This window comes from Mytilus californianus, unplaced genomic scaffold (assembly GCF_021869535.1).
Source record: "Mytilus californianus isolate M0D057914Y unplaced genomic scaffold, xbMytCali1.0.p SCAF_8, whole genome shotgun sequence".
Taxonomy (NCBI): Eukaryota; Metazoa; Mollusca; class Bivalvia; order Mytilida; family Mytilidae; genus Mytilus; species Mytilus californianus.
Genome location: NW_026262734.1, coordinates 101402663 through 101429969, shown reverse-complemented (window position 1 = coordinate 101429969; position 27307 = coordinate 101402663). Strand labels below are relative to the sequence as shown.

At 32.6% G+C, this 27307-nt stretch overlaps 2 protein-coding genes across 6 annotated transcripts; one reads left to right on the top strand and one right to left on the bottom strand.

Annotated features, from left to right (window-relative positions):
• The first annotated feature begins 11 nt into the window (after positions 1-11).
• Positions 12-10675, top strand: LOC127710748 (NIF3-like protein 1). Of its 2 annotated transcripts, none has more exons than XM_052216708.1 (7): positions 12-38; positions 4084-4246; positions 4630-4876; positions 6407-6557; positions 7693-7807; positions 8259-8385; positions 10381-10675. In XM_052216708.1, the coding sequence occupies exons 2-7, from the start codon at positions 4094-4096 to the stop codon at positions 10647-10649; spliced, it is 1062 nt and encodes a 353-aa protein (XP_052072668.1). In that variant the 5' UTR covers positions 12-38; positions 4084-4093; the 3' UTR covers positions 10650-10675. The 2 variants fall into 2 exon arrangements, with proteins under 2 accessions (XP_052072668.1, XP_052072669.1); XM_052216709.1 differs by lacking the exon at positions 12-38 and adding an exon at positions 49-72.
• Positions 10676-15064: 4389 nt separating this feature from the next.
• Positions 15065-27035, bottom strand: LOC127710758 (uncharacterized). Of its 4 annotated transcripts, none has more exons than XM_052216723.1 (4): positions 26797-27035; positions 24732-24821; positions 22855-22965; positions 15065-15293 (listed from the first exon to the last, which is right to left on the bottom strand). In XM_052216723.1, exons 1-4 carry the CDS (start codon positions 26882-26884, stop codon positions 15172-15174), a joined length of 411 nt encoding a protein of 136 aa, XP_052072683.1. In that variant the 5' UTR covers positions 26885-27035; the 3' UTR covers positions 15065-15171. The 4 variants fall into 4 exon arrangements, 3 of the variants coding, with proteins under 3 accessions (XP_052072683.1, XP_052072682.1, XP_052072680.1); XM_052216722.1 differs by lacking the exon at positions 22855-22965 and adding an exon at positions 16934-17044; XM_052216720.1 differs by lacking the exon at positions 15065-15293 and adding an exon at positions 20931-21159.
• Positions 27036-27307: the final 272 nt, after the last annotated feature.

The window sequence follows — 27307 nt, the reverse complement described above, 5'->3', positions numbered from 1 at the left end:
TAGTGCTTCCCTGAATTATAACCCTTTCAGAATTTCCGGTATGTATTTTGGTGGCATAACAATATCCTCAATGTATGTTTACTGACATGACTTTTCAGATTGCTTTAAGGGGGCATTTTTCATCTTACTATTTACCAAAGAAATATGTGCAATAGTTTTAGGGTTACACTAATGACTGGACCGAATGACAGGACCGAATGACAGGACCAAATGAAAAATGCTAATAACTTTTTTATTTTTCATAGGATTAATTTCAAATTTAAAATATAATAAGATTTCATCATTTAATATATAAATTTAAAAAGAAAAAATTATATTTTTTTTTCAAAAGCTTGCGAAAACGTGACCTGACCTACGATGACAATGACAGGACCAATATCGAGAATGACAGGACCAAATGAAAATGCTAATAACTTTTTTATTTCTCGAAGGATTTGTTTCAAATTTGAAATTTAATTAGATTTCAACATTTAATACATAAATATAAGAAAAAAATTATTAAAGCTTGCGAAAATGTGACTTGACCAACGTTGACATTGACCTGACCAATATCGACATGACCTGACCGATGAAAAGTCCTAATGTTCTGTTATTTAAATAACAAAATTAGAAAATTGTTAAATTTGGATCATGAATAACTAAGAAATTACTAAATAATCAGAAAAAAAATTTTTTTTTGGGGTAATAAACTTGACTTGACCAACTTACGTTGACTGTGTCATAATTAACCGTTATCATGACAAGGAAAGATGACTAATTACATATCTATATGTAAAAGTATTTACTTCAAATTTTTCGAAATATTAAGATTTAAACCATTCATTTTATCAAATTTAAAAACTATAAAAAAAATCCTCCTGATCAATGTTCTTATTATTTTCAAGTCCAGACTAATCTAAATTCAATTCTAAAGTCCAGATTAGTTTAATTCCTATATCAAATTTGTGTATAATCTAAATACTGATTCTGTAAAATAATTTTAACTGTTTTGCTAGCATTCTGCATGACATTTATAGTCATCCCAGGGTACAGGACGAGGACCTAGCTAGCAGTGTACCCCACCCTGAAATAAAGAAAAAATAAGTAGGATTACACATGCAAATAGATAATTAAAAATGTACTTGTAAAAAGAAGATATAAAAACTGAAAACTTTAAATTATAGATCACAATAAAAAAAACTACGTCTATGTTTGAAAGCATTTAAATCAAAATTATGTGATAGAAATTATCTTACCTAAAAAATAACTGAAAGGTAATGCATGTAAACTATTATCAAACATATTTACAAACGAACATTTATAGACTTTCGGGCAAGCTTAAATATTTTTTTTCTCAATTTTTTCTTATATTTATGTAAAACATGCTGAAATCTTATTGTATTTCAAATTTGAGATAAATCCTTTGAGAAATAAAAAAGTAATTAGCATTTTTTTTCGGTCCTGTCATTGTCGAGGTTGGTCCTGTCATTATCAGCGTAGGTCAGGTCACGTTTTCGCAAGCTTTTGAAAAAAAAAATATATTTTCTTTTTAAATTTATGTATTAAATGTTGAAATCTAATTAAATTTCAAATTTGAAACAAATCCTTCGAGAAATAAAAAAGTTATTAGCATTTTTATTTGGTCCTGTCATTCTCGATATTGGTCCTGTCATTGTCAGCGTAGGTCAGGTCACGTTTTCGCAAGCTTCTGAAAAAAAATATAATTTTTTCTTTTTAAATTTATATATTAAATGATGAAATCTTATTATATTTCAAATTTGAAATTAATCCTTTGAAAAAAATAAAAAAGTAATTAGCATTTTTTATTTGGTCCTGTCATTCGGTCCTGTCATTCGGTCCAGTCATTAGTGTAACCCATAGTTTTAAAATGAAATCAAAAAGATAAATCATATCAGACATGCCAGAGTCATGTACAAATGTATGAGGGTCATGAAAAATGTTTAACTACAACTAGTACATTGTAGTATCATAGTATAAGTACCTGTACTATCAGGAGACTGCCCTAGTGATGGACTTCTCTTAAAACTTATCTTTGGTGATAATGAACTCATTGTCATTCGCTCCATTTCTTTTAAATTGTTGAATGATGACATGTCGTGTCCAGATCTTCCAACTCCATCATTCTTTCATAAAAAAAGTAAAAAATAAACACACAAGAACCAATTACACTTTCAATCACAGCCTTATTGCCATAGCATCTGAAGTATTATACCAACCGACAGCAGAACAAGACAAAACCATTCAAATACTTACAGACATACGAACCACAAAGGAAACATATAAATAGTCATTTTTTCCGTGCACCATCATTCAGTGGAACATGCTACTAATAGCCACAGTACAGTCAACCACTGTTGACAGCTTCAGAGCACAAATTAAACAAGGTGTCCTCTGTCAACTGTTTTAAAAACCAGATACCAAATTTTGATCACTATTTTGTAAAATACATGCACTCATTGTGATATTTATATAATACCTATTTTTTTTTGGCATTTAAAGTAACTTTTAAATACCGTGCATGTGAAACAACAAGTATTCTTTAGGGAGCTACCATTTGATTTTTATGGGGGGGGGGGCTGAACACCACTGCACGTCTCCAATCACCTTAAAAATACCACAAAAAACACCTAAATATATTTTTCATTTTTATTTATATATTTGGCTTACCTTTGAACGAGGATAAATATGTAAATAAATATGTACAAAATAATAAGAAATAGTAACTGGATATCCTGAGAGCACCAAAAAATACAGTCCTGTTAAGAGCGCTGTTGTCAGAATTATTTATTAGTCTGTAAATTACATCCAAGTTTTCTTGATGGGTCTTGATGGGTCACTTCAAAACAATAAGAAGAGGGACTATGATAATACAAGTTGTCTCTTTAATTGATAAATTTTATAATTTAAACAAAATTTAACAAATTTTTCATTGTGCTTATCTAAAATTGAATAGAATGTTTGAGGTTGGTGGTCTTTTTGTGGTGTTTGGGGCTCATATGTCTTCCCTTGGACAGTTAATTTGTCAAATTTATACCAATCTGAACTCTAAATGACTCCACCTTTGTTCAGCTGTGGAATGCATAAGACTTATAAGAAGACAAAGTCCTCATCAAGAAGACAAAACTAGACAAATTTTGAAATCTGGAATATTTAGTAGTAATTTATGAAACTAACCTGACGTAGAAGGGTTTGCCATGTATATGCTTGTCTAAGGGGTAAGTCAGTTTTATATTTACTTCCTGGTTAACCAATTGACGACCATAAGCCCTGCATGTGTGGTTAACCCTACTAAGTTGGATTTACCATTAGTCAGTCAGGGGTACTACTTGTACAAGTAATTTTTATTTACTTGAAGAAGTAATTATAATATACTTATATAAGTAAATTTGTAGGATACTTATACAAGTGTATTTTATTTACTTGTATAAGTAAATTATTTTTTGGCCTAGTTATGTCCCTTACACATTCAGATTTTTTTACTTATACAAGTAAAAAAGTCATCCTATCTTCTTTTCTTGAATTCTTAGAACTTCTTTGCTCTAACAGAATTTTGAATTGTCTGTCCTTTGCAGATGTCTTTACTATTCATTTAAGTGTAATTTCATGGACAATGAAAATCTCATTTGTCTGTTATCTTTAGAACACTGCTCATTTACAAGCCCCCAAGGAGCAATTTTTGAAGGCCTTGCACAAATACTTAAGATCTTTGCTCAATCAGTTTCTTTGTTGAATTAATGAGATGAAACATTGAACTCTTATCAAAAATTATGAGCTAACCTGAGAAAAATTGTTAAAGGCATGATTTTACATCTCAAAACTTGAGAATTTTTGTGGGATTGTAAAAAAAATTTACTTATACAAGTAAATTTTTTTGAAAATTAAGGGGAGATTATTCAAACAATATAATTAACTTGTATAAGTATATTTTATTTACTTCTTCAAGTAAATAAAGATTACTTGTACAAGTAGTACCCCTGACTGTTAGTTTAAAGACCAAGACCTAATCTGATTTATTAAAATTTTCCAGTTTTTGGTTATTCACTGTTATAATATTAAAATGACTTATATAATGTTCTTTTTCAGGTGAAGTTAAATGCTATCTACCAGATTATTTTCAACTATAAGATCAGTTAAAGTAATGGAGTTGAAAGAAGTGGTAAAAAAGTTGAATCAGTTTGCTCCGACTTCACTGGCAGAGAAATGGGACAATGTTGGACTGTTAGTAGAGCCATCATCACCATTACAAGTACATATATATATATTTCATTTAAAATTTTTTTTTACAGAGATGAGAGATTGAACATATTTTATTAGATTGAATTTGTACTGTAAAAACATAAAAAAGATGCCTTTGTCCAGATACAAACAGTTTGACCACTAACTTTAATTAAGAAATAAAAGATGACACATTAATTGCTGCATACACTATTAATAATCCTAAATTAACATTGAATTAGTGAAAATTAATGCTTTCTTTGGGTAGTCAATTTTTATTGAAGATATCCATTAAATGGAGTTCTTATCAAAATAACAATACATTTAAAGTACTCATGATTTCTGAAATAAAACTTCATATATGAGTCTTTTATTAATGTCACTTAAATAATGTGTATATGTATGTTATTCCAGATTAAGAAAATCATGTTGACCAATGATTTAACTCCTCCAGTAATGGATGAAGCTGTTGCCATGGGAACCAATTTAATCATTTCATATCATCCACCAATATTTACTGGAATGAAATGTGTTACTCAGAAAACATGGAAAGAGAGAATTGTGACAACATGTTTGGAAAATAGAATAGGAGTTTTCTCCCCTCATACTAGCTATGATTGTGTTCAAGATGGAGTAAATGATTGGTTAATAAAAGCATTTGGTAATATATAATATGTAAATGATGTCAGTCAGAATTGTTGTGTTATAATAACAGTATGCTTATTAGTTTTCCAGACAGGAATTTTTTTATTTAGTATGTACATGATGTATGACTCACCAGAAGATTAATTTAATTTCAGTTTAGTTAAATCAGCTGTGTCATTAGAGATTATTTCATTTGATCACTATTCAAGGTCTCTGATAACTTTCTATTGAAGAGGGGGTAGATATGATAGGCTAGATGCAAGAGTGGGGAATAAGAATTTGACTTCAAGAGTAAAAAATAATAAACATTCATGTTTGAATCCTTCAAAAATAAACTTTCAAACAAAGACAAACTACAACAAGCAACACATGGTCTAGATACAAATGTGTACCGTTAAATTCGTTAAATAAGATTAATTAAAACAATAAGAAAAGTATAATAATTTTATTAACATTCTTTATTTTAATATGAAACAAATGAATATAATCAAAATGCTTTTCAACTTTCTCAACAATCTGAAAATAGAAATAAACATGTTACTGAGTGAGTTACAAAAACGAGTGAACATTCATTACTCTAAGGTCAGTAGAATGCATAATACATTTTCATCAGGGTGCGCTTTATATTCAGGTGAGTTTTATGTAAGGAAAAAAACACTTCTTCCCCCAAAAAACGGCTGTGCGCCTTATTTAGGGGTGCGTTTTATATTCCGGAAAGTACGGTAGTCTAATTTGGTCCAGACACAAAATGTTTAGTGGATAAACCAGTTGTATATGCACACAAACTTCCACTAAGCCTACCAAGACATTTTGTTGTAAAAGTAAAACAAACAATTAAAACCCTGCATAGGACAGCTACTTATAGCATATATATAACCACTTACTTTAACAAGGGAATAAAAGACTGCATTTAATTTGGAAAGTGGGGTCAACAATGGTCAAAATAGCTTGTTACTACATGAGGCTAGCTAAGGCAGTCATAGTTGTATGTTACATATGCTGCTGAAAAAGTATATGTGTAGTTACTTTTGAAAGGAAAAGCCTGGTTCAAGTCCATTTATAAATTTAGAAACTATTAAGAAACTAAATTTTTAACTCCCTTATGCAAACCACAAAATTGAACTTAGATGGATTTGGATATTATTTTTAGGTCCTTTTTGGTCATATAGCTCTTCAATTGTTTCTGTTATTATGCATCCTTGGCTTTCAAATATTCTACTTTGAGCGTTCCTGATGAAGGTTAATCTAGCAAAGTGCTTCAGACGCATGTTTATAGAGTGTGTTCACATTTTTTAAGGGAGATAATTCTTTAAATGAGTAATGTCTTTAAAAAAATCAGTTTTATCAATTTATTTAGGAGTGTTTACATGAAATAAAATTGATTAAATCTGTGTAACCTGAAAGCTTTTAGTATTTTTTCATGACAGGTTAATACAAACGTACCTGTAATTTTGAAGAGTTATGTCCCTTAAGTCTAGGTTTGTATCCTTAAGGTACAAAAAGGGTACCAGAATATACAAATCTATTGTTATTAACTGTATTTCAGATATTGTTGATGTCAGACCTATACAGCATGCAATGGAACTTCACAGTAACATGTCCAACAGTATAAGTTGTTGTGTACCGAGAAATCAATGTGACCAGTTACAGGAAGAGTTGTCTGGCATTCCTCATGTTAAATTACATACCCTTTCTGCGTAAGTTTTGTTATTGAAGTCAGGTATTATGCATAAATAAAAAGTAAATAAAAAATCATACTATTGAATTTTAAAAAGTAAAATTTTTGGCCACTGGGGCCCAACTCTTCCCTGACTTTATGCATTTAAGTATATTGTTATGTAGTGTGAAAATCAAGAATTTTTAAACATTTAGTATATAATCCATTCTTAATGTGTATATGAGCTATATGTCTTGAGTTATCTCCCATTCCCCCCCAAAAAATTTATTTACTTTATGTAAGAAGTTTAAACGAAACTGGTTGTCTCATTGGCAATCATACTACATCTTCTGATCTCCTGATTAAGTGATTTATATAAAACTTGGATTTTTTTACCAGACCTGTCAGAAAGTCTGAGAGACCTTCAAATCAATAAGCTAATGCTGCAAAAGTTTTCTGAAAGTTCATCTAGTTGGATGCTTGAATGTGCTGTTTTTTTTTAATTTGTAATTCTAGTGTACATTATAACGTGTCTTATAAATGGACATTTTCAAAAGAAATCATGGAAAAAAGGAAGAGGTGTTTATTGTTGAACCACTTTTTGAACCCATCGAATTGAAATTAAAAATAAAAGATCATCATAATACCATTCAAATGATAAAAAAATGAGTTTTCTGTATACTTTATATCTGTTAATGCAAACAGTCCCTGCTCTATTAATGGTACCCATATTAAGACTAAAAATGAATTTCAAATAGACTTTGAATTGTTGTGTACTTTAGCTCACAACTGTTGAGTAATGTATTTTCTTTTGACAATATCAATTTTGTACTTTAAACATGTAAATTAATGGGGTAGTATTATAATGTTCGTTAATAATGGTCATATACCAAAATTTCAGTTGACTTAATTATGACTTGACTGTAAGTGTTGCACTCTACCTATTGCAGTTCATTCAATATTCTGACCAAATTGCAATTTGTTTTATCAACCCAAATTATTTACAGTCTAGTCACAGTAATGATTGTAAAATTTGAGTGGTTTGGCACATTCATTGATGTCACAGGTTTGTAAACTTTTATTTTTATAAATGTTTCAAATTACAGTGAACCAATGCCTTGTAAATGGTTTCATGAAAAACCAGATTTTACAGAAATTTTATGTTAATTTTACAGTGACACAGATGACCAGATGATTACAGTTGGTTGTTCACAGAACAATGTTAGTAAAGTGGTAACTGTAATGAACAAATACACAGCACAGTTCATAGAGGTTAAACAGATGTCAAAGGTCAGTTAATATATGAAATGTTTGAATAGCTAGAAAATTTTCAGGCCTAAATTGTACTAAAAGTACTACAAACACAAAGGGGATTAGTTATTGATCACTCTTCGTGTTGAAGTTTTACTTTGAATGCTGTTGGCTGTGGGAGATTCGCACAGAAATATCTCCGTTACATTCAGTATGTAATAGATGTTCATAAATCAGAGTTATTACCTCAAATCAGAAGCAATCGCCCTGTTTGACAGTGAATCACTCAACCTCAGTGAGAGTAATTTTCATAGTATTTCTGTAGCAAACAAAACTTCTAAAGCAATATTATAGAAGGGTAATCCAATTTATTAGAAGAAAAAAAGAATCACAATGACCCAACATGATTAATATTTTATAATACTGTAATTTCAGTGATATTAGTTTTGGAAACAATTCACATAATTCTTTTGATTGTAAATTACCACAGGTTCCTAAAGCTGGTTATGGTATGGGAAGAATAGGGAAACTAAAGAACAAATTAACAGTAGATGAAGCAATACAGAAAGTCAAGTCACATCTACAACTAGGTTCTATTAGGATAGCTAAATCTCCAGGTAGGATAGCCGAGTAGTTACATCACATTAAAACATTTAAACCTATAAATTTTATTACTTTTCTGGTTAGATTAGTTGGAATCAGATTTCTCCCTTAAAAACCTATTGTTCAGTCAATGTCTATGGTATTAGCCATTTGAAGATTTTTGGCCAATAGCTTATCTGCAGAACTAATTGGAAATTAAAATGTTTCAATGAACACCATTTTGAACTAGGGTTGATGACCCTAACTGGCATTTAATATTTCTCCAATTATATCTTAAAGTAAAAATTTTGACAAAACAGTCCATAAACCTGCTAACTACTTTCTAGATTTTTGGAAATAATATAGTTTTGATTCTTTTCACAACAGCCATGCAACCAATCAAAATACTGAATTTGTTGTTTCGACTTTTGAGCACAAACTTTGTACTCCCGAGTACTGAGTATAGGTTTATGACCGAGAGCCTATATACTCCATGTCCATGTTTTATGGCTTTAAGAAGATTGAAAATAAATAAGGTTACCATGGTTGATGATTAAAAAAAAACTATCAGCATATGATAAAGATATGTTGCTCTCTCTTTGACTAATTACTCTACACCTCTATTTTCATGACCAAAGACTTTAAAATTAGTATTTCCTACTTCTCCTCTAAGCATGCTGCATTAAGGAGTAAGAGCAAAGACTTGTCGGCTCGGAGTCAGAATAATGTGTCCGGTAAGGTGACATGTCTTCCTGCAGACTGTTACCTTGTGAACTAGCACGTTAAAAATCCGACTCAGCGTGTCAGTCTAGTACAAAGCAGGGTTAATATTCATATTACATTAACATGTTCTCATCCTAAATATGCATATTAATTTCAGCTGAACGTTAAGCAGCCATCCATCATCATCATCTTTTTTCATGATTTTAAATTGCTTAACACCAGTCCTATCTCCATGACATCATTGGTCTCTGGTGAAGAGTTGTCTCATTGGCAATCATACCACATCTTCTGATTTTCATATTGAGGTTCACAAACATATTAATATCTGCCACATTCTTTATGTTACTGGCCAAAGCCAGAAACCTGAAATTCAATGGTTATCTTTGTTTTCTGTTTGCCAGATATTTTTTTCTGTCTTTGTTGTGGTATAAAGTAGGTTGTTTGTTATCTTTTTAATTGGTTAATATTTTACATACTGGGGCCTTTTATAGCTTACTATATTGTACTATATATGTAATAGATGTATTTACACTTGAATGCAAATTTGTGCACCATTACTTAAAATGGTAGAAGTTCCTGCAAAATGTTGCATCACATTTTTAAACATTTGACTTTGTGATTAAAAATTATTAATTAATTAAGTGATTGTTGAATGACTTTGGAAGGTTATCAGGAGACAGATCTAAGGACATTTGGAGACAATTAAGCTAAATACATCTTTTGCTCATTGTTGAAGGCTTGACAGAGATCTGTAATTGTTCACATCTTAGTCATTTTGATCTTAATAGATCGTTAGCAATCATACCACATCTCCTTATTTTTATATTGTTCTTTTATTCATATGAGGTAGACTTCATTCAGGATCTGTTTAGGAATAATGAAAAGTAGCTAGCATTATTCAGTCTTTTTGTGAAGGAGGGCATTGGTGTCTTACAGGAACATCCACTTGATAATTTTTTGCAAAATAAATGTCAGAAAAATCTGAGAACAATTTTTTTGAGTCTTTCTAAGATTTATTAACTACATGTTTAGACTCAATGGCAATTTAGAACTTGACATATATTATTTAGTCATTTATCTTTTGAAGTTTACTATTGGTTTGTTGCTGTTTCTGTGACATTAAACCCAAATATCCTTTTATTCGTAGGCATTTGAAAATTTGGTTTGAGTAGAGAACATTTTGTTTTTTCCATTTTGGAAATTTTTTCAAATAAAAATAACACTTTATAAATTTGTTTCAAACACACTGACATATTTTATCAACGCAAAATAAAGAACTAATTTCCAAATTTGTTTTTACATTGCAGATGCAAATAGTTTAGAGACTGTGGCAGTTTGTGCAGGGTCAGGAGGAAGCTTATTAAAGGATGTACGTGCATCACTGTATTTGACAGGTGAAATGTCCCATCACGACGTTCTTCATGCTGTATACAGTGGGACAAATGTGATACTATGTGACCATAGCAACACTGAACGAGGATTTTTAAAACATTTGAAAATGAGGCTTGAGCCTCAACTTCCTGGAGTAGACATTTTTGTATCTGCTGTTGACAAAGATCCACTAGAAATTGTTTGATTTACAATAAATCATAACTATATATATTTAGTCTTTATATATTTGATCAAGAATATCTGCCATTTGAATTATCTATAGGTTAAAGGAGTTTTTAGCTCAACTGTCTTAATTAAGGTGGGAGCTATTGCTGTCACTTTGCAACATTTGTCTGTCTGTGATTTGTTATCTATATGTTGTCTGAATCCCTCAGGCTTTTTAGGTTCCCTTTTGGTCATACCCTCCTTGGCTTCAAATATTTGGGTTTTGAGCAATGCACAAAATTATATCAAATGTTTTTTTCATTCTGTAAACTTAAAAAAAAATGCTTCTGAAATCATTAGACCCATTGAGATCTTTTTTAGGAGGGTGGGATCCAGAATTTTTGACGCAATATATAATTTGTTTGCGATGAAAGGGTGTTTGTAAATGAAGGTATGTGGTTGGCGTCCATTAGACTACAACCAAACAACGCAAATAACCAAAAGATAACCGAGACGTAAGTTACAGTTTTCAACAATACAGGTGGTTATTCCAAAAAGGCAAATTCTATATGGCCTAAAGTCTAAAAAAATGATAAATTAAAACAGGGATTTTCTATACTATAGTATAGACTGTCCCTGATTAAAAGGTGACTCAGAATTGGCATCAACATAGAATTCTCAAAATAACAAAAATGGCTAGAATTTGAGAATGCATTCATTTATACATTTTTCTGAAACATTTTCAAAAAGGGTTTTTGTGCATTTTTGTTTGCTTGTATATTTGTCATTGCCCCCTAAGGGACCTTGATTGGAATAAACACATATCATACCTGTCAACTGACCCGGATCCTGCGGGTGTGACCCCAGATTTTCACAATTCTGAGGGGTCACCTGGAACACGTGCCGGGTGACCAAATTACCCCGGGAATTCAGAAAATAACCCGTTTTCACCCAGATTCCTTAGCCTTCAGACTGATTAGATATAAAGTGCTTTCAATGAAATACCGGCAAATTCGTAATTCTTCCTGGACAAGAAGTTCAACTTGCTGTGTAAACTCAGCTTAATTGACCCATTTCAGTGCATGGCTTCACTTGACAGCTTTGGTGTCAAACACACTGTTAATTAACACCAATTACCTTAGCTTTAGGTCGTAATTTGTGTATTTCAAAGTTGTTTACAAAACAATTTGAGTTACTTCCCCTTTTTTGTCAATTCACAATATACTCCTTAAACTTATGTTTTTTTTTGTAAAAAGATTAAATCTAAAATGAATTGAATGCACAAACATATCAGAATAATACTTTTACTTTTTGTTCTACCTTAAAAAATTTGAAAATTACTTTTTTCATCTATACCTCTTTTAATTGTTTAACTTTATTTTATTATACTCTAATATCAACTTATGATAAGTTCTACTGTTTAAAAGCTGCACAAATGTATGTAAAGAAAACACAAATTGGCACATTGTATGTCATGGAATGAATATGAACAGGAATTAAGGCAATGTAACACAAATCTATCAATGGCCTTCAGGTGCAATTAAATAATAATAATTATGTACAATTTTAAATTACTTAACCATGTGAACATGTTTTGGAAACTTCTATATAAATTATAAGAAAAATGTCCCCTAAATACTGAAGTTCAACTCGAAAAAGTTCGTCCACATTATGACCTGAGATTTCATTCTTCTATGCAGGTCATCACCTGCATTTTCATTGTCATAGGTTGACAGGTATGACATATTGTATTGTATTGTATGCCATGAGGCATTATATTTTCCTGTCTGTTCATCTGTTAATCCCTTTATAAGTTTTGATTTGAGGTACATGTAGTTTAAAGTCTTATCAACGTGAAACTTAAAACACATGTTAATTATGAAGTTTTGACCTAGATTGCATGGTCCACTGAACAAGGAAATGTAAAAGGTTAAAAGCTTTGGTTTAAGGTAGTTTGTTTTAGATAAAAGTTGAAAAAACATGTTTGACGGAAAAACACATGCCCCACAACAGATGAATAGTCGATGCCTTACTATACCTTTGATCATTGTCGAAGACTGGACATTGAGCGGTAGTTGTTTACAACTTTGGATGCTCCATAAATTCGTTGACAATATGTACATATAACCAGAGACATATTTTTATCATATGGGACTGTCCGATATTACTGACAGTTTAGTTTAGAAAATTGTTCACATGTATTTAACAAAACAATTATCCTTATTACTGTCATTTATACTTTGAACAATGGACGAAGTTATTCCCATTACCAAATTGTCATTCAATGAAAATTTTCAAACTTTGGATGCATTTGAATCAAAACTAAAAACATATCAAGATTCAAATCTTATACAGTAATATAAACGAAGTTCGCGAAAAATTGGTGCATTAAAGGAAAGTTTAAACAAAACTATTGTGAACTTTTTATACGACCGCAAAAAATTTTGCGGTCGTATATTGGTATCACGTAGACGTCCGCGTCGTCCGAAGACATTTGGTTTTCGCACAATAACTTTAGTATAAGTAAATAGAAATCTATGAAATTTAAACACAAGGTTTATGACCACAAAAGGAAGGTTGGGATTGATTTTGAAGGTTATGGTCCCAACAGCTTAGGAATTAGGGGCCAAAAAGGGGCCCAAATAAGCATTTTTCTAGTTTCCAGACAATAACTTGTGGAATGGTGTATGGATCTCTCTGAACTTATACCACATGTTGGAAATTTGAATTGAGATTGGGGGTGGGGACAATTTGTTCTCAAGATTTCAGAAATTAAAAAGAAAATTTCTTCAAATATCTTTTTTTTTTGCAAAAAAGGAAAGAAAGGGGGGTGGGGTATGTAAATTATTTTTTTTTTGGGGGGGAGGGGGGTCAATTCGCAACAGCATAGTGTATTGCACAAAAGCAAAAAAATGAATATAAATTCAATCACATAACCAATTCAAATTCTTTGACTACAGTTATTCTGTGTCAGAAACCTATTATGTGTCAAATATTTAATTACAATCCAAATTCAGACCTGTATCAAGTGAGAATATTGCGTCCATTTTTGCCCCAACTGTTAGTTTCATGGTTGGACCTCTTCGGTCGTATCCAGCTGCGCTCGGCGAAGCAATTTATTTATGTTTGAATCCATGGTGGATTTAATTTAGTTTCAAAATCAGATGGAGTACGTCCAAACCAAAGGTAGGTTTCTTCCTATATAAATATCAATGGGTCATAATATCAATACAAGTTTTAATTGAATTGAATTCATGTGATAGCATTGTACTTCAAGTTCCCGCGTTTTTTCTCCAGATATCTTTTTTTATAAATACAATATGTGTGCATGATTGAACATTTCGAACTCTCTTACCTCGTTTTTGTTATGAAATTGTGTATATGTGACATAATATATTAGTATTCCCAGCAAACATTGAAATGCATTAACGTTAACGTAACAATAACACAACGTACCCATAGGCACAAATTCTGTTGCGTTCGCAAGTGCCTAATCCATCCTAACATTCGACAATTAAAAGTGTTCAACGTAACAACAGCTTTTTGTTATTGTTACGTTTTCAACGTTATCGTAGCCAGAGCTTTTAATATTGATATTCACTACACTGTAATTAAAATCGTAATAGAATTGACTGTAAGAGTAGGAGAACACCAGGTGCAGCTTCTAAAAAGTCTTGTATTTCTAAATAAAATTGAGAATGGAAATGGGGAATGTGTCAAAGAGACAACAACCCGACCAAAGAGCAGAAAACAGCCGAAGGCCACCAATGGATCTTCAACACAGCGAGAAAATCCCGCACCCGGAGGCGGGCTTCAGCTGGCCCCTGAACAAAAATGTGTACTAGTTCAACGAAAATGGACGTCACACTAAACTCCAAAACATATAAATGGACTAAAATCAAAAAACATACAAGACTAACAAACTAAAAGGCCAGAGGCTCATGACTTGGGACAGGCGTAAAAATGCGGCGGGGTTAACATGTTTTTGTGAGATCTCAGCCCTCCCCCTATACCTCTAGCCAATGTAGAATAAACAAACACACAGCAATACGCACAGTAAAACTCAGTTTAAAAGAAGTCCGAGTCCGATGTCAGAATAGGTAACAAAAGAAACTAAGCAAAATGACAATAATACATAAATTAACAAAGGAATACTAGCAGTTAATGACATGCAAGCTCCAGACCTCTATTAAACTGATTGAAAGATTATGTCTTCAGCATATGAAAATCAAGCACAATCCCTCCCGTTAGAGGTTTAGTATCATACCATCATAAAATATATGAGAAGAACATAACCCGTATCATGCTAAATAGCATGTCAATAACATATCAAATCGAAGTAGTAATTATAAATTAAAGAATTTGAATGTAAAACAAAAGAAAACAATGTTGTTGCTAGAAAAAAATGTCTGATCCGGCAATGCAAACAGTTGAATTGCTTAAAATGCTAAAAACTTATAATGTTTGATATATTTAATGAACAATTAATGGAATATAAACAAAATATTCACAGATCATGAAGCTTGCGTGTCTTGTAGACGATAATACGCACAATCTTCTCTTTAGCCTTGACAACCAAACTTTCGAAGACAATTACGATTTCTTCTAATCCTACAATATTGACACAACATGTCCACTGTTAAAGCAGTTGCTATTCTGGTAAAGGTGTTCGGATCAAGAGAAGCTGAAAAAATGAAAAATACTGCTCTTATGATTTTTATTTAAGAATGTTCCATATCAGATTCCTTTGCTTTGTTATGCCATTATGTGCTAGTGTGTTATACGATGTATGAACACTTTTAATATACACTTTATATCATGGAAACATGATCATTCAGAAAAAAGGTCCAGCAATGCAACTGCTGGATTTTGTTCTCACTTCGCTTATTAAATGCCTAAAAGTAATTTTGCAATGAAAAACCTGCAATGTGCTTTTCAAAAATCCTTCTGAATACCAACAGCACGTGACAAATATTATAATCATCATTAGATACTACAAGGTAAAATTCCATTGGTTTGTTCCATAAACAAGTTCAAGGATTTCCTAAGAATGCCCCCCCCCCCCCCCCCGGCAATAAGATAAATAAATAAATAAAAAAAAACAGAAAAAAGGTATACATACCGCATCAAATTTTGTATAGCAAATGCAAATTTAATTCAATAAATATGAATAAAACAGTATGATTTTTTCAAACTCACTTACATCTCGCACGTGGAGTGCGCTGAACTCGTCTGAGGGGTATTACGCCTTTTATGCCTGTAAAGGCAGGGAAAGAAATGTGAAGTATTTCAAAGCAAAAAATGAAGCTGAATTGATTTATATAAAAAGAATATATAATTTTGTGAAACAAAAATGTATTTCTATTGAAATACAAACTGCAAGTACGTCTTTAAACTACTGCGAAAATTTGTAGAGGCGAAATAAAATGCTACATTCTGCTTCAATAAATAGCAATAGATGTAGCAATTTCTGTAAGTGTATATTATTCAAACTAAAACGTGTCAGAGGAAAAGTGTTAGACTAATTGCTTTTCGGTGACGCTTAGAAATTTGTATTTCCCCTTTTCTCTTGGAAACTTTAGTTCAAATGGATACCCCTTTTTTCTTGGAAACTTTAGTTCAAATGGATATCCCTTTTTTCTTGAAAACTTTAGTTCAAATGGATACCCCTTTTACAAAAGGAAATCGACCGGAATCCCTTTAGATATTCTTACTACTTAACCTTCGAGTTGTTTAGGATATCTATTGATTAGGGAAAGAGATGATAAAATATCTTTAGAAATAAGAAGATGTGGTATGAGTGCCAATGAGACAAATCTCCATCCAAGTCACAATGTGTAAAAAATATCTTTGCACTTTTACAACGCTTTTTATTTATAACATTCTTTTTTAATTCAAGTATTTTTTCATGTATTCAAGCATGGATTTAAAATATTAAGACGGGTAAGATATAAAACCGTCTGAAATACACGGAAGCTTCAATTATTATGGTTTCTAAAATTGACAGAAGTTGAGAAAACAACCTATCAATCAATCTAAAACTACAACCACTTAACAATAAGTTTGCATTTTCTTAGGATTATATATAATCTAATTTATTAAAAAATATGCGTCTGTTTTCATATCTCATTTGATTTTCAGGAGTTATAATCGTGAAAAAAAAACTTTCAAAATATTTTTTTTTAATTCCAGCTAGATCAGATTCGTACCATGTATGCGTATATTTCCCCATTGAGTTCCCAATCGAACTCCTGTCTCTCCCCGACCACAAACCATGAAGTTAGTGTTCCAATAATACCAAAATAATGAAATAAGTCTACGTACTAGGTACTGTACAGAAAACTTCCCGACACGTCTGTTGTTTCTTCTGGGCCCTGAACCTAGTGCATGAGTTGCATCTTTTACGATTTTTCAAATTCTTTCTGGTCTTGTCAGCTGTGGAAATAAAAAAAAAATCTTCGTATGCAAACAAAACATTGACAATAAGTTTACTAGATCTGAATCGATACAGGTTAAAGCAAAGCAATGAATCATACAGCTGCATATCATTTTTATCAGTCGATTTTAAACATTCGATTTGCATCTCAATGATCACATACCAAACTTTCGATTTATGACTCATATCTTAAGTTACATCTAGAAACTGACGATGAGAGTCGATTGAAAACATAACTTTACGACAAAAGAGATGATTTCAGCTTCCCAATTGTGACCTTTCCATTTCTATGTAGCAACATTCCAGCAGCGCCTACATACGGAATATATATCTTAGATGATACGATATTCCAGGGCTTGTATTTCCTATCATGATTTCCTTGATAGAGGGTTGCAGCTGCTCACTAGAAAGTTATTAAATCAAGAGTTCCAAGTAGTAAATTTAGCGGGCGCCATCACGATTGGTTGACCGTTATTGAATATCTGTTTCACAGATGACGACGGATATGTTCCAACAGACGTAATTACAATCCCATCCCCTTTTCCCCGAATTTGACCTACCCAATTAGACTTATCCCCGGGTTTGTACTAACATGAGCAACACGACGGGTGCCACATGTGGAGCAGGATCTTATTACCCTTCCGGAGCACCTGAGATCACCCCAAGTTTTTGGTGGGGTTCGTGTTGCTCAGTCTTTATTTTTCTATGTTGTGTTTTGTGTACTGGTGTTTGTCTGTTTGTCTGTTTGTCTATTTGTCTATTTGTCTGTTTGTCTGTTTGTCTGTTTGTCTTTTTCTTTTTTAGCCATGGCGTTGTCGGTATCTTTCGCCTCTCTTTTGGATATTTGTCCATATTTTTGGTTGTTTAATGAGCATGTCCAACAATTTTTCCAAATTTGTCGAATAATAAATGTTAATGGGGATAATTGACAGCTTATCACGACTTCATAAGTTTGCCGTCTAGATAGAGACCATGAACCAGTTTCATTTGTATTCAGTTACATGCGATTGTTGAGTTTTTGGTGGGGTTCGTGTTGCTCAGTCTTTAGTTTTCTATGTTGTGTTTTGTGTACTATTGTTTGTCTGTTTGTTTGTCTTTTTCTTTTTTAGCCATGGCGTTGTCAGTTTATTTTCGACTTATGAGTTTGAATGTCCCTTTGGTATCTTTCGCCCCTCTTCTTGAATATTCCAATGACAAGCCTTGGAGAGTTTTTTTAAAAATACTTAACATTAATTTTATTCACCCCCCCCCTCCCCCCATTCAACTCGTATACCACAATATATTAGAAAAAGAGAGGCGAATTGATGAAAATTTTCAAACTTTGGATGCATTTGAATCAAAACTAAAAACATATCAAGATTCAAATCTTATACAGTAATATAAACGAAGTTCGCGAAAAATTGGTGCATTAAAAGCAAAGTTAAAACAAAACTATTGTGAACTTTTTATACGACCGCAAAAAATTTTGCGGTCGTATATTGGTATCACGTAGACGTCCGCGTCGTCCGAAGACATTTGGTTTTCGCACAATAACTTTAGTATAAGTAGATAGAAATCTATGAAATTTAAACACAAGGTTTATGACCACAAAAGAAAGGTTGGGATTGATTTTGAAGGTTATGGTCCCAACAGTTTAGGAATTAGGGGCCAAAAGGGGCCCAAATAAGCATTTTTCTAGTTTCCAGACATAACTTGTGGAATGGTGTATTGATCTCTCTGAAATTATACCACAAGTTTCCATACCACAAAGGGATGGTAAAAATTGGCTTTGGGGGGTTATGACTCAAACCGTTTAGGAATTAGGGGCAAAAAAGGGGGAAAAACAAGGGTGTCCTGGTTAATGGACAATTACTTAAGTACAAAACATAATTTAAAAGCAGTGTAAGGGAAGTAATTCAAACACAACATTTTGAATTACCCCTCTTACACTGCTTTTAAATTTGGTTGCAAACTCCATAGGAAATTTGAATTGCGATTATGACCATATCTTGAGGGAAAGAATTTTTTTTAAAAAAGGGGGGGGGGGGGAGGTTAAAAAAAATTGGGGGGGTGGGGACAATTTGTTCTCAAGTTTTCAGAAATTAAAAAGAAAATTTCTTTAAATATCTTCTTTTTTTTTTGCTAATTCGTCAATTCGCAACAGCATAGTGTATTGCACAAGAGCAAACAAATGAATATATATTCAAATCACATAACCAATTCAAGTTCTTTGACTACAGTTATTCTGTGTCGGAAACCTATTATGTGTCAAATATTTAATTACAATCCAAATTCAGACCTGTATCAAGTGAGAATATTGTGTCCATTTTTGCCCCAACTGTTCAGGGTTGGACCTCTGCGGTCGTATCCAGCTGCGCTCGGCGAAGCAATTTATTTATGTTTGAATCCATGGTGGATGTAATTTAGTTTCAAAATCAGATGGAGTATAAATATCAATGGGTCATAATATCAATACTGTAAATTCAGAAATTATTGCGTGCATTTATTATTGCGATTTTTGTGGAAAGGACAAAAATGCGAGATTAATTATTGCGATTGCATGAAAATCTGCATACAGTTATTTATATCAGATATCAGAATGCGAGTTCTTATTATTGCGATACTCACTCAATCGCATTATTCGCATTAATAAAAACCTCGCAATAATTTCTGAATTTACAGTACACGTTTTAAATGAATTGAATTCATGTGATAGCATTGTAGTTTAAAGTGACACAGACTTCAAGTTCTCGCGTTTTTTGTCCAGATATCTTTTTTAATAAATACAATATTTGTGCATGATTGAACATTTCGAACTCTTTTACCTCGTTTTTGTTATGAAATTGTGTATATGTGACATAATATATTAGTATTCCCAGCAAACATTGAAATGCATTAACGTTAACGTAACAATAACACAACGTACCCATAGGCACAAATTCTGTTGCGTTCGCAAGTGCCTAATCCATCCTAACATTCGACAATTAAAAGTGTTCAACGTAACAACAGCTTTTTGTTATTGTTACGTTTTTCAACGTTATCGTAGCCAGTGCTTTTAATATTGATATTCACTACACTGTAATTAAAATCGTAATAGAATTGACTGTAAGAGTAGGAGAACACCAAGTGCAGCTTCTAAAAAGTCTTGTATTTCTAAATAAAATTGAGAATGGAAATGGGGAATGTGTCAAAGAGACAACAACCCGACCAAAGAGCAGAAAACAGCCGAAGGCCACCAATGGATCTTCAACACAGCGAGAAAATCCCGCACCCGGAGGCGGGCTTCAGCTGGCCTCTAAACAAAAATGTGTACTAGTTCAATGAAAATGGACGCCACACTAAACTCCAAAACATATAAATGGACTAAAATCAAAAAAACATACAAGACTAACAAACTAAAAGGCCAGAGGCTCATGACTTGGGACAGGCGTAAAAATGCGGCGGGGTTAAACATGTTTTGTGAGATCTCAACCGGCCTCCCCCTATACCTCTAGCCAATGTAGAATAAACAAACACACAGCGATACGCACAGTAAAACTCAGTTTAAAAGAAATCCGAGTCCGATGTCAGAATAGGTAACAAAAGAAACTAAGCAAAATGACAATGATACATAAATTAACAAAGGAATACTAGCAGTTACCGACATGCAAGCTCCAGACCTCTATTAAACTGATTAAAAGATTATGTCTTCAGCATATGAAAATCAAGTACAATCCCTCCCGTTAGGGGTTTTGTATCATACCACCATAAAATATATGAGAAGAACATAACCAGTATCATGCTACATTTGTAAATAGCATGTCAATAAAATAACATATCAAATCGAAGGTGTAATTATAAAGTAAAGAAGAAAAAAATGTCTAATCCGGCAATACAAACAGTTGAATTGCTTAAAATGATGCAAACTTATAATGTTTGATATATTTAATGAACAATTAATGGAATATAAACAAAATATTCACAGATCATGAAGCTTGCATGTCTTGTAGACGATAATTCGCACAATCTTCTCTTTAGCCTTGACAACCAAACTTTCGAAGACAATTACGATTTCTTCTAATCCTACAATATTGACACAACATGTCCACTGTTAAAGCAGTTGCTATTCTGGTAAAGGTGTTTGGATCAAGAGAAGCTGAAACAGAATGAAAAAATACTGCTCTTATGATTTTTATTTAAGAATGTTCCATATCAGATTCCTTTGCTTTGTTATGCCATTATGTGCTAGTGTGTTATACGATGTATGAACACTTTTAATATACACTTTATATCATGGAAACATGATCATTCAGAAAAAAGGTCCAGCAATGCAACTGCTGGATTTTGTTCTCACTTCGCTTATTAAATGCCTAAAAGTAATTTTGCAATGAAAAACCTGCAATGTGCTTTTCAAAAATCCTTCTGAATACCAACAGCACGTGACAAATATTATAATCATAAAACCAAGAATCATTAGATACTACTAGGTAAAATTCCATTGGTTTGTTCCATAAACAAGTTCAAGGATTTCCTAAGAATGCCCCCCCCCCCCCCCGGCAATAAGATAAATAAATAAATAAAAAAAAAACAGAAAAAAGGTATACATACCGCATCAAATTTTGTATAGCAAATGCAAATTTAATTCAATAAATATGAATAAAACAGTATGATTTTTTCAAACTCACTTACATCTCGCACGTGGAGTGCGCTGAACTCGTCTGAGGGGTATTGCGCCTTTTATGCCTGTAAAGGCAGGGAAAGAAATGTGAAGTATTTCAAAGCAAAAAAATGAAGCTGAATTGATTTATATAAAACGAATATATAATTTTGTGAAACAAAAATGTATTTCTAGTGAAATACAAATTGCAAGTACGTCTTTAAACTAGTGCAAAAATTTGTAGAGGCGAAATAAAATGCTACCTTCTGCTTCAATAAATAGCAATAGATGTAGCAATTTCTGTAAGTGATTATTATTCAAACTAAAACGTGTCAGAGGAAAAGTGTTAGACTAATTGCTTTTCTGTGACGCTTAGAAATTTGTATTTCCCCTTTTCTCTTGGAAACTTTAGTTCATATGGATACCCCTTTTTTCTTGAAAACTTTAGTTCAAATGGATACCCCCTTTTTCCTTGAAAACTTAAGTTCAAATGGATACCCCCTTTTTCCTTGAAAACTTTAGTTCAAATGGATACCCCTTTTACAAAAGGAAATCGACCGGAAGCCCTTTAGATATTCTTACTACTTAACCTTCGAGTTGTTTAGGATATCTATTGATTAGGGAAAGAGATGATAAAATATCTTTAGAAATAAGAAGATGTGGTATGAGTGCCAATGAGACAACTCTCCATCCAAGTCACAATGTGTAAAAAATATCTTTGCACTTTTACAACGCTTTTTATTTATAACATTCTTTTTTAATTCAAGTATTTTTTCATGTATTCAAGCATGGATTTAAAATATTAAGACGGGTAAGATATAAAACCGTCTGAAATACACGGAAGCTTCAATTATTATGGTTTCTAAAATTGACAGAAGTTGAGAAAACAACCTATCAATCAATCTAAAACTACAATCACTTAAACAATAAGTTAGCATTTTCTTAGGATTATATATAATCTAATTTATTAAAAAATACGTGTCTGTTTTCATATCTCATTTGATTTTCAGGAGTTATAATCGTGAAAAAAAAACCTTTCAAAATATTTTTTTTTAATTCCAGCTAGATCAGATTCGTACCATGTATGCGTATATTTCCCCATTGAGTTCCCAACCGAACTCCTGCCTCTCCCCTACCACAAACCATGAAGTTAGTGTTCCAATAATACCAAAATAATGAAATAAGTCTACGTACTAGGTACTGTACAGAAAACTTCCCGACACGTCTGTTGTTTCTTCTGGGCTCTGAACCTAGTGCATGAGTTGCATCTTTTACGATTTTTCAAATTCTTTCTGGTCTTGTCAGCTGTGGAAATAAAACAAATCTTCGTATGCAAACAAAAGATTGACAATAAGTTTACTAGATCTGAATCGATACAGGTTAAAGCAAAGCAATGAATCATACAGCTGCATATCATTTTTAGCAGTCGATTTTAAACATTCGATTTGCATCTCAATGGTTACATACCAAACTTTCGATTTATGCCTCATATCTTGAGTTACATCTAGAAACTGACGATGAAGGTCGGTTGAAAACATAACTTTACGACAAAAGAGATGATTTCAGCTTCCCAATTGTGACCTTTCCATTTCTATGTAGCAACATTCCAGCAGCGCCTACATACGGAGTATATATCTTAGTTGATACGATATTCTAGGGCTTGTATTTCCTATCATGATTTCCTTGATAGAGGGTTGCAGCTGCTCACTAGAAAGTTATCAAATCAAGAGTTCCAAGTAATGAATTGAGCGGGCGCCATCACGATTGTTTGACCGTTATTGAATATCTGTTTCACAGATGACGACGGATATGTTCCAACTGACGTAACTACAATCCCATCCCCTTTTCCCCGAATTTGACCTACCCAATTAGACTTATCCCCGGGTTTGTACTAACATGAGCAACACGACGGGTGCCAAATGTGGATCAGGATCTTATTACCCTTCCGGAGCACCTGAGATCACCCCAAGTTTTTGGTGGGGTTCGTGTTGCTCAGTCTTATTTTTCTATGTTGTGTTTTGTGTACTGGTGTTTGTCTGTTTGTCTATTTGTCTATTTGTCTGTTTGTCTGTTTGTCTTTTTCTTTTTTAGCCATGGCGTTGTCGGTATCTTTCGCCTCTCTTTTGGATATTTGTCCATATTTTTGGTTGTTTAATGAGCATGTCCAAGAATTTTTCCAAATTTGTCGAATAATAAATGTTAATGGGGATAATTGACAGGTTATCACGACTTCATAAGTTTGCCGTCGAGATAGAGGCCATGAACCAGTTTCATTCGTATTCATTTACATGCGATTGTTGAGTTTTTGGTGGGGTTCGTGTTGCTCAGTCTTTAGTTTTCTATGTTGTGTTTTGTGTACTATTGTTTGCCTGTTTGTCTTTTTCTTTTTTAGCCATGGCGTTGTCAGTTTATTTTCGACTTATGAGTTTGAATGTCCATTTGGTATCTTTCGCCCCTCTCCTTGAATATTCCAATGACAAGTCTTGGAGAGTTTTTTAAAAATACTTTACATTAACTTTATTCTCCCCCTCCCCCCATTCAACTCGTATACCACAATATATTAGAAAAAAGAGAGGCGAAAGATACCAAAGGGACATTCAAACTCATAAGTCGAAAATAAACTGACAGCTTAGAACTGTAGTCAATTTTATGCCTATAGTCTTATAACAAATAATTGATTAAAATCGTATTATTTCTGAGTGAAATTTTCTTATACGTGTACAGTACTATTCTTTTAATCATACAAAATGTAATTATTATTTCAGGTTTTAAAACGTTTACTTAAAATGTTTCCTATAATGTTTTTTGTTTGTTTGTTTAATTCGCAATTAGGGTTTATCAATGTCTATATGCAGAACATATTGCAATAATCCATACATATTTTACACTAGTAATTTTTTGGGGCCCTTTATAGCTTGCTGTTCGGTGTGAGCCAATGCTCCGTGTTGAAGGCCGTACCTTGAACTATAATGGTTTACTTTTATAAATTGTAACTTGGATGGAGAGTTGTCTCATTGGCACTCATACCACATCTTCCTATATCTATATATTATTTCTTCGTAAAACCTTACTGCTGCAAAATAACTTTAGACACAGCTGGAAGTTATCCCCTTTAAAGAATCGTCTACAATCACGACATTTTCTAATATCAGCCCGGGTGTCTGAAAAATTAAAAAATACAACATATATAATTAACAACACAGGATAAAAAACAAATAATAAAAAAAAAAGATTTTGGTAAGAAATACGAAACAATTACAAAGGAATTTTTAATGCATTGAAAATATCGTTAACTATTAGTTTATACTATAAATGTTATTTCAAACTAGACATTCTTCTAATTTAATTCTTAAACATGTTAAACGAACATTTATGTAAGTTTGACCACACATGATTTAAAGGAACCGTTGGATGTAAATCATCATTGAAGCACGTAATAAGTTTGAAAAATTCCATTCTATTTTTCTGTACTTCAAACCATACAATTTACTCTGTTGCCAAAGGCACACAACATTGAAATACTTACTCATGTAGTACTCAGGATTCTCAAATTGTAATTAGTATCACAAAACAGTCATTCAGAAATAGCACATATTAAATGTTAACAGTATCACTTAGAAAAAATAAAAGCTTTTGTTTCTTAAGCTTAATATTTCTTGAAACATAAAGGGTGGAATAGGATCTGCGTACCTTTCCGGAGCATCTGAAATCGTTCCCGATTTTTGGTAGGGATCGTGTTGCTCGGACTTTAGTTTTATATATATGTAGTGTTTTGTGGACTTGTCTGTTGTTTCGCATTTATTCTCTCGTTTGTTTTTGTATGGCGTTGACAGTTGCTCTTTGACTGATGAGTTTTGAATGTTTCCTTGGTATATTCCGCCTCTTTATTAAATTATGCCGCGTATGTATAGATTGAGTGTATGCCTCCAGGATGTTACAATGCGTTTAAATATATCAACGAACGATCGAATGGTAACATATTAAATATTTTGTACTCAAGTTCCGTCGTAAGCATTTAATGGACAGCGGTATTTTTATGCTCTGTGTAACCTTGCGATACTACACTTTTTTTCCAATACACTAACTCAAAGGTAAACAAATGGGCCGCGTCTGATATATCCTGGTTCCCGTGACTACGTTCCTGCGACACTTTTCACAAAAAATCTTACGATTAAAATTGATCGTAAGTTATACTGAAATGTGTATTACTTATGAGTATTTTTACTCTTAAGATTTTTTGTGAAAAAGACCGCAGCTATTAGCTGATAGCCATACACTGTCACGTTATATTTGTATATATATATGTGTAACATACTGAATATTGCGATCGGGAACCAGTCTACGTCGGATAGAAATCGACCTTATGCAAATGAATACTTATCATATCTGTAAACCTATTTCGCGTTGAAAAATCTCTATTGAAATTCTGTAACTATTCGAAAATTGAGCTTTTGTAAGAAAATCTACAAAACAGACCAAAAGTCATCTTTTATTTCGTATTTGAATTTAAAAAATCAATCAAAGCCTCATACATGTACATGTATACGTGCATTTGCATAAGGTCGATTTCTATCCGACAGAGCTCAAATCATGATTTTCCTCTCGTACATGTACTCACGTTTGCTTATCAGTGACTATTTTGTGAATTGTAAGGATACCAAAACTGTAGACATATATAAAACGCTATTTTGAAATGAATTGAGAAACGAGATATCCTCATTGATGTTGGTCAGATGGCTTACATGGCTGCATTGGCATTAGCGACAGTGTTCCCATTTAAACCATATAGAAAAACACAATTTCTCTTCCTGTCTACACAAACAGGCATGGGTCAATTTCAATCAAACCTTGCAAGAATATAGTTAGTAAAAAAACCTTTTACATATGCCCTTCGTTTGATTACGATCTAATAACAAACATGTCTGCCAGAGGCATTTTGTACTTTTATTGGCTAATCAAAAATATTTTCTCTTCAAACTCGAAGGCGAAAATTTTGAAACTTCAGGGGAATGATGAAAACAAAGCCATTCGATGGCAAAGTTAAATTTGTCAGAAATTAATTTCTCTTCAGCAATACAAAAGTTTTGTCATGTGAGCGTTTTATTTTCAAAGAACCTAAACATCAGGCCTTCTTACCTTGTTTAGCTCCATTCTTCGGCCTTCTTCCTTGAGCAATAAAAATTGGTAGCATAACCAATAAACAAATGACGACGAATTGCTGCATCTTGCGTCCACAATAATTTTGTTGTTATAGTGTGTAAATTAGAAGTTGTTTTTACACCAGTTTAAGACAGATAAAACTGACTATGATAGATGGTTAAGTGCGAACAAGAGTTCATGTTTTGTCAATATAATATAATGTATTATTCATTGTTTCGTAACTGTCAAAAGTGAAATGAAAAGGTATACATATACATGTATTTAAACGTACAAATTGATACAAAAAATGAAAATTTAAAAAAGAAAGACTGATTACCCCCCAAAAAAATTAAATAAATTAGAGACGTTGTATTTCCGTCACTGAGGCATACAACCAATAGTTACCACTGGCAAAGGTCTAAAAGGTCAAACTGAAAGTGCGTAATACAACATTTTACAAAGGTCACACGTCTTTGTATTATTCACGCTTTGACTTGAAGCACAATCT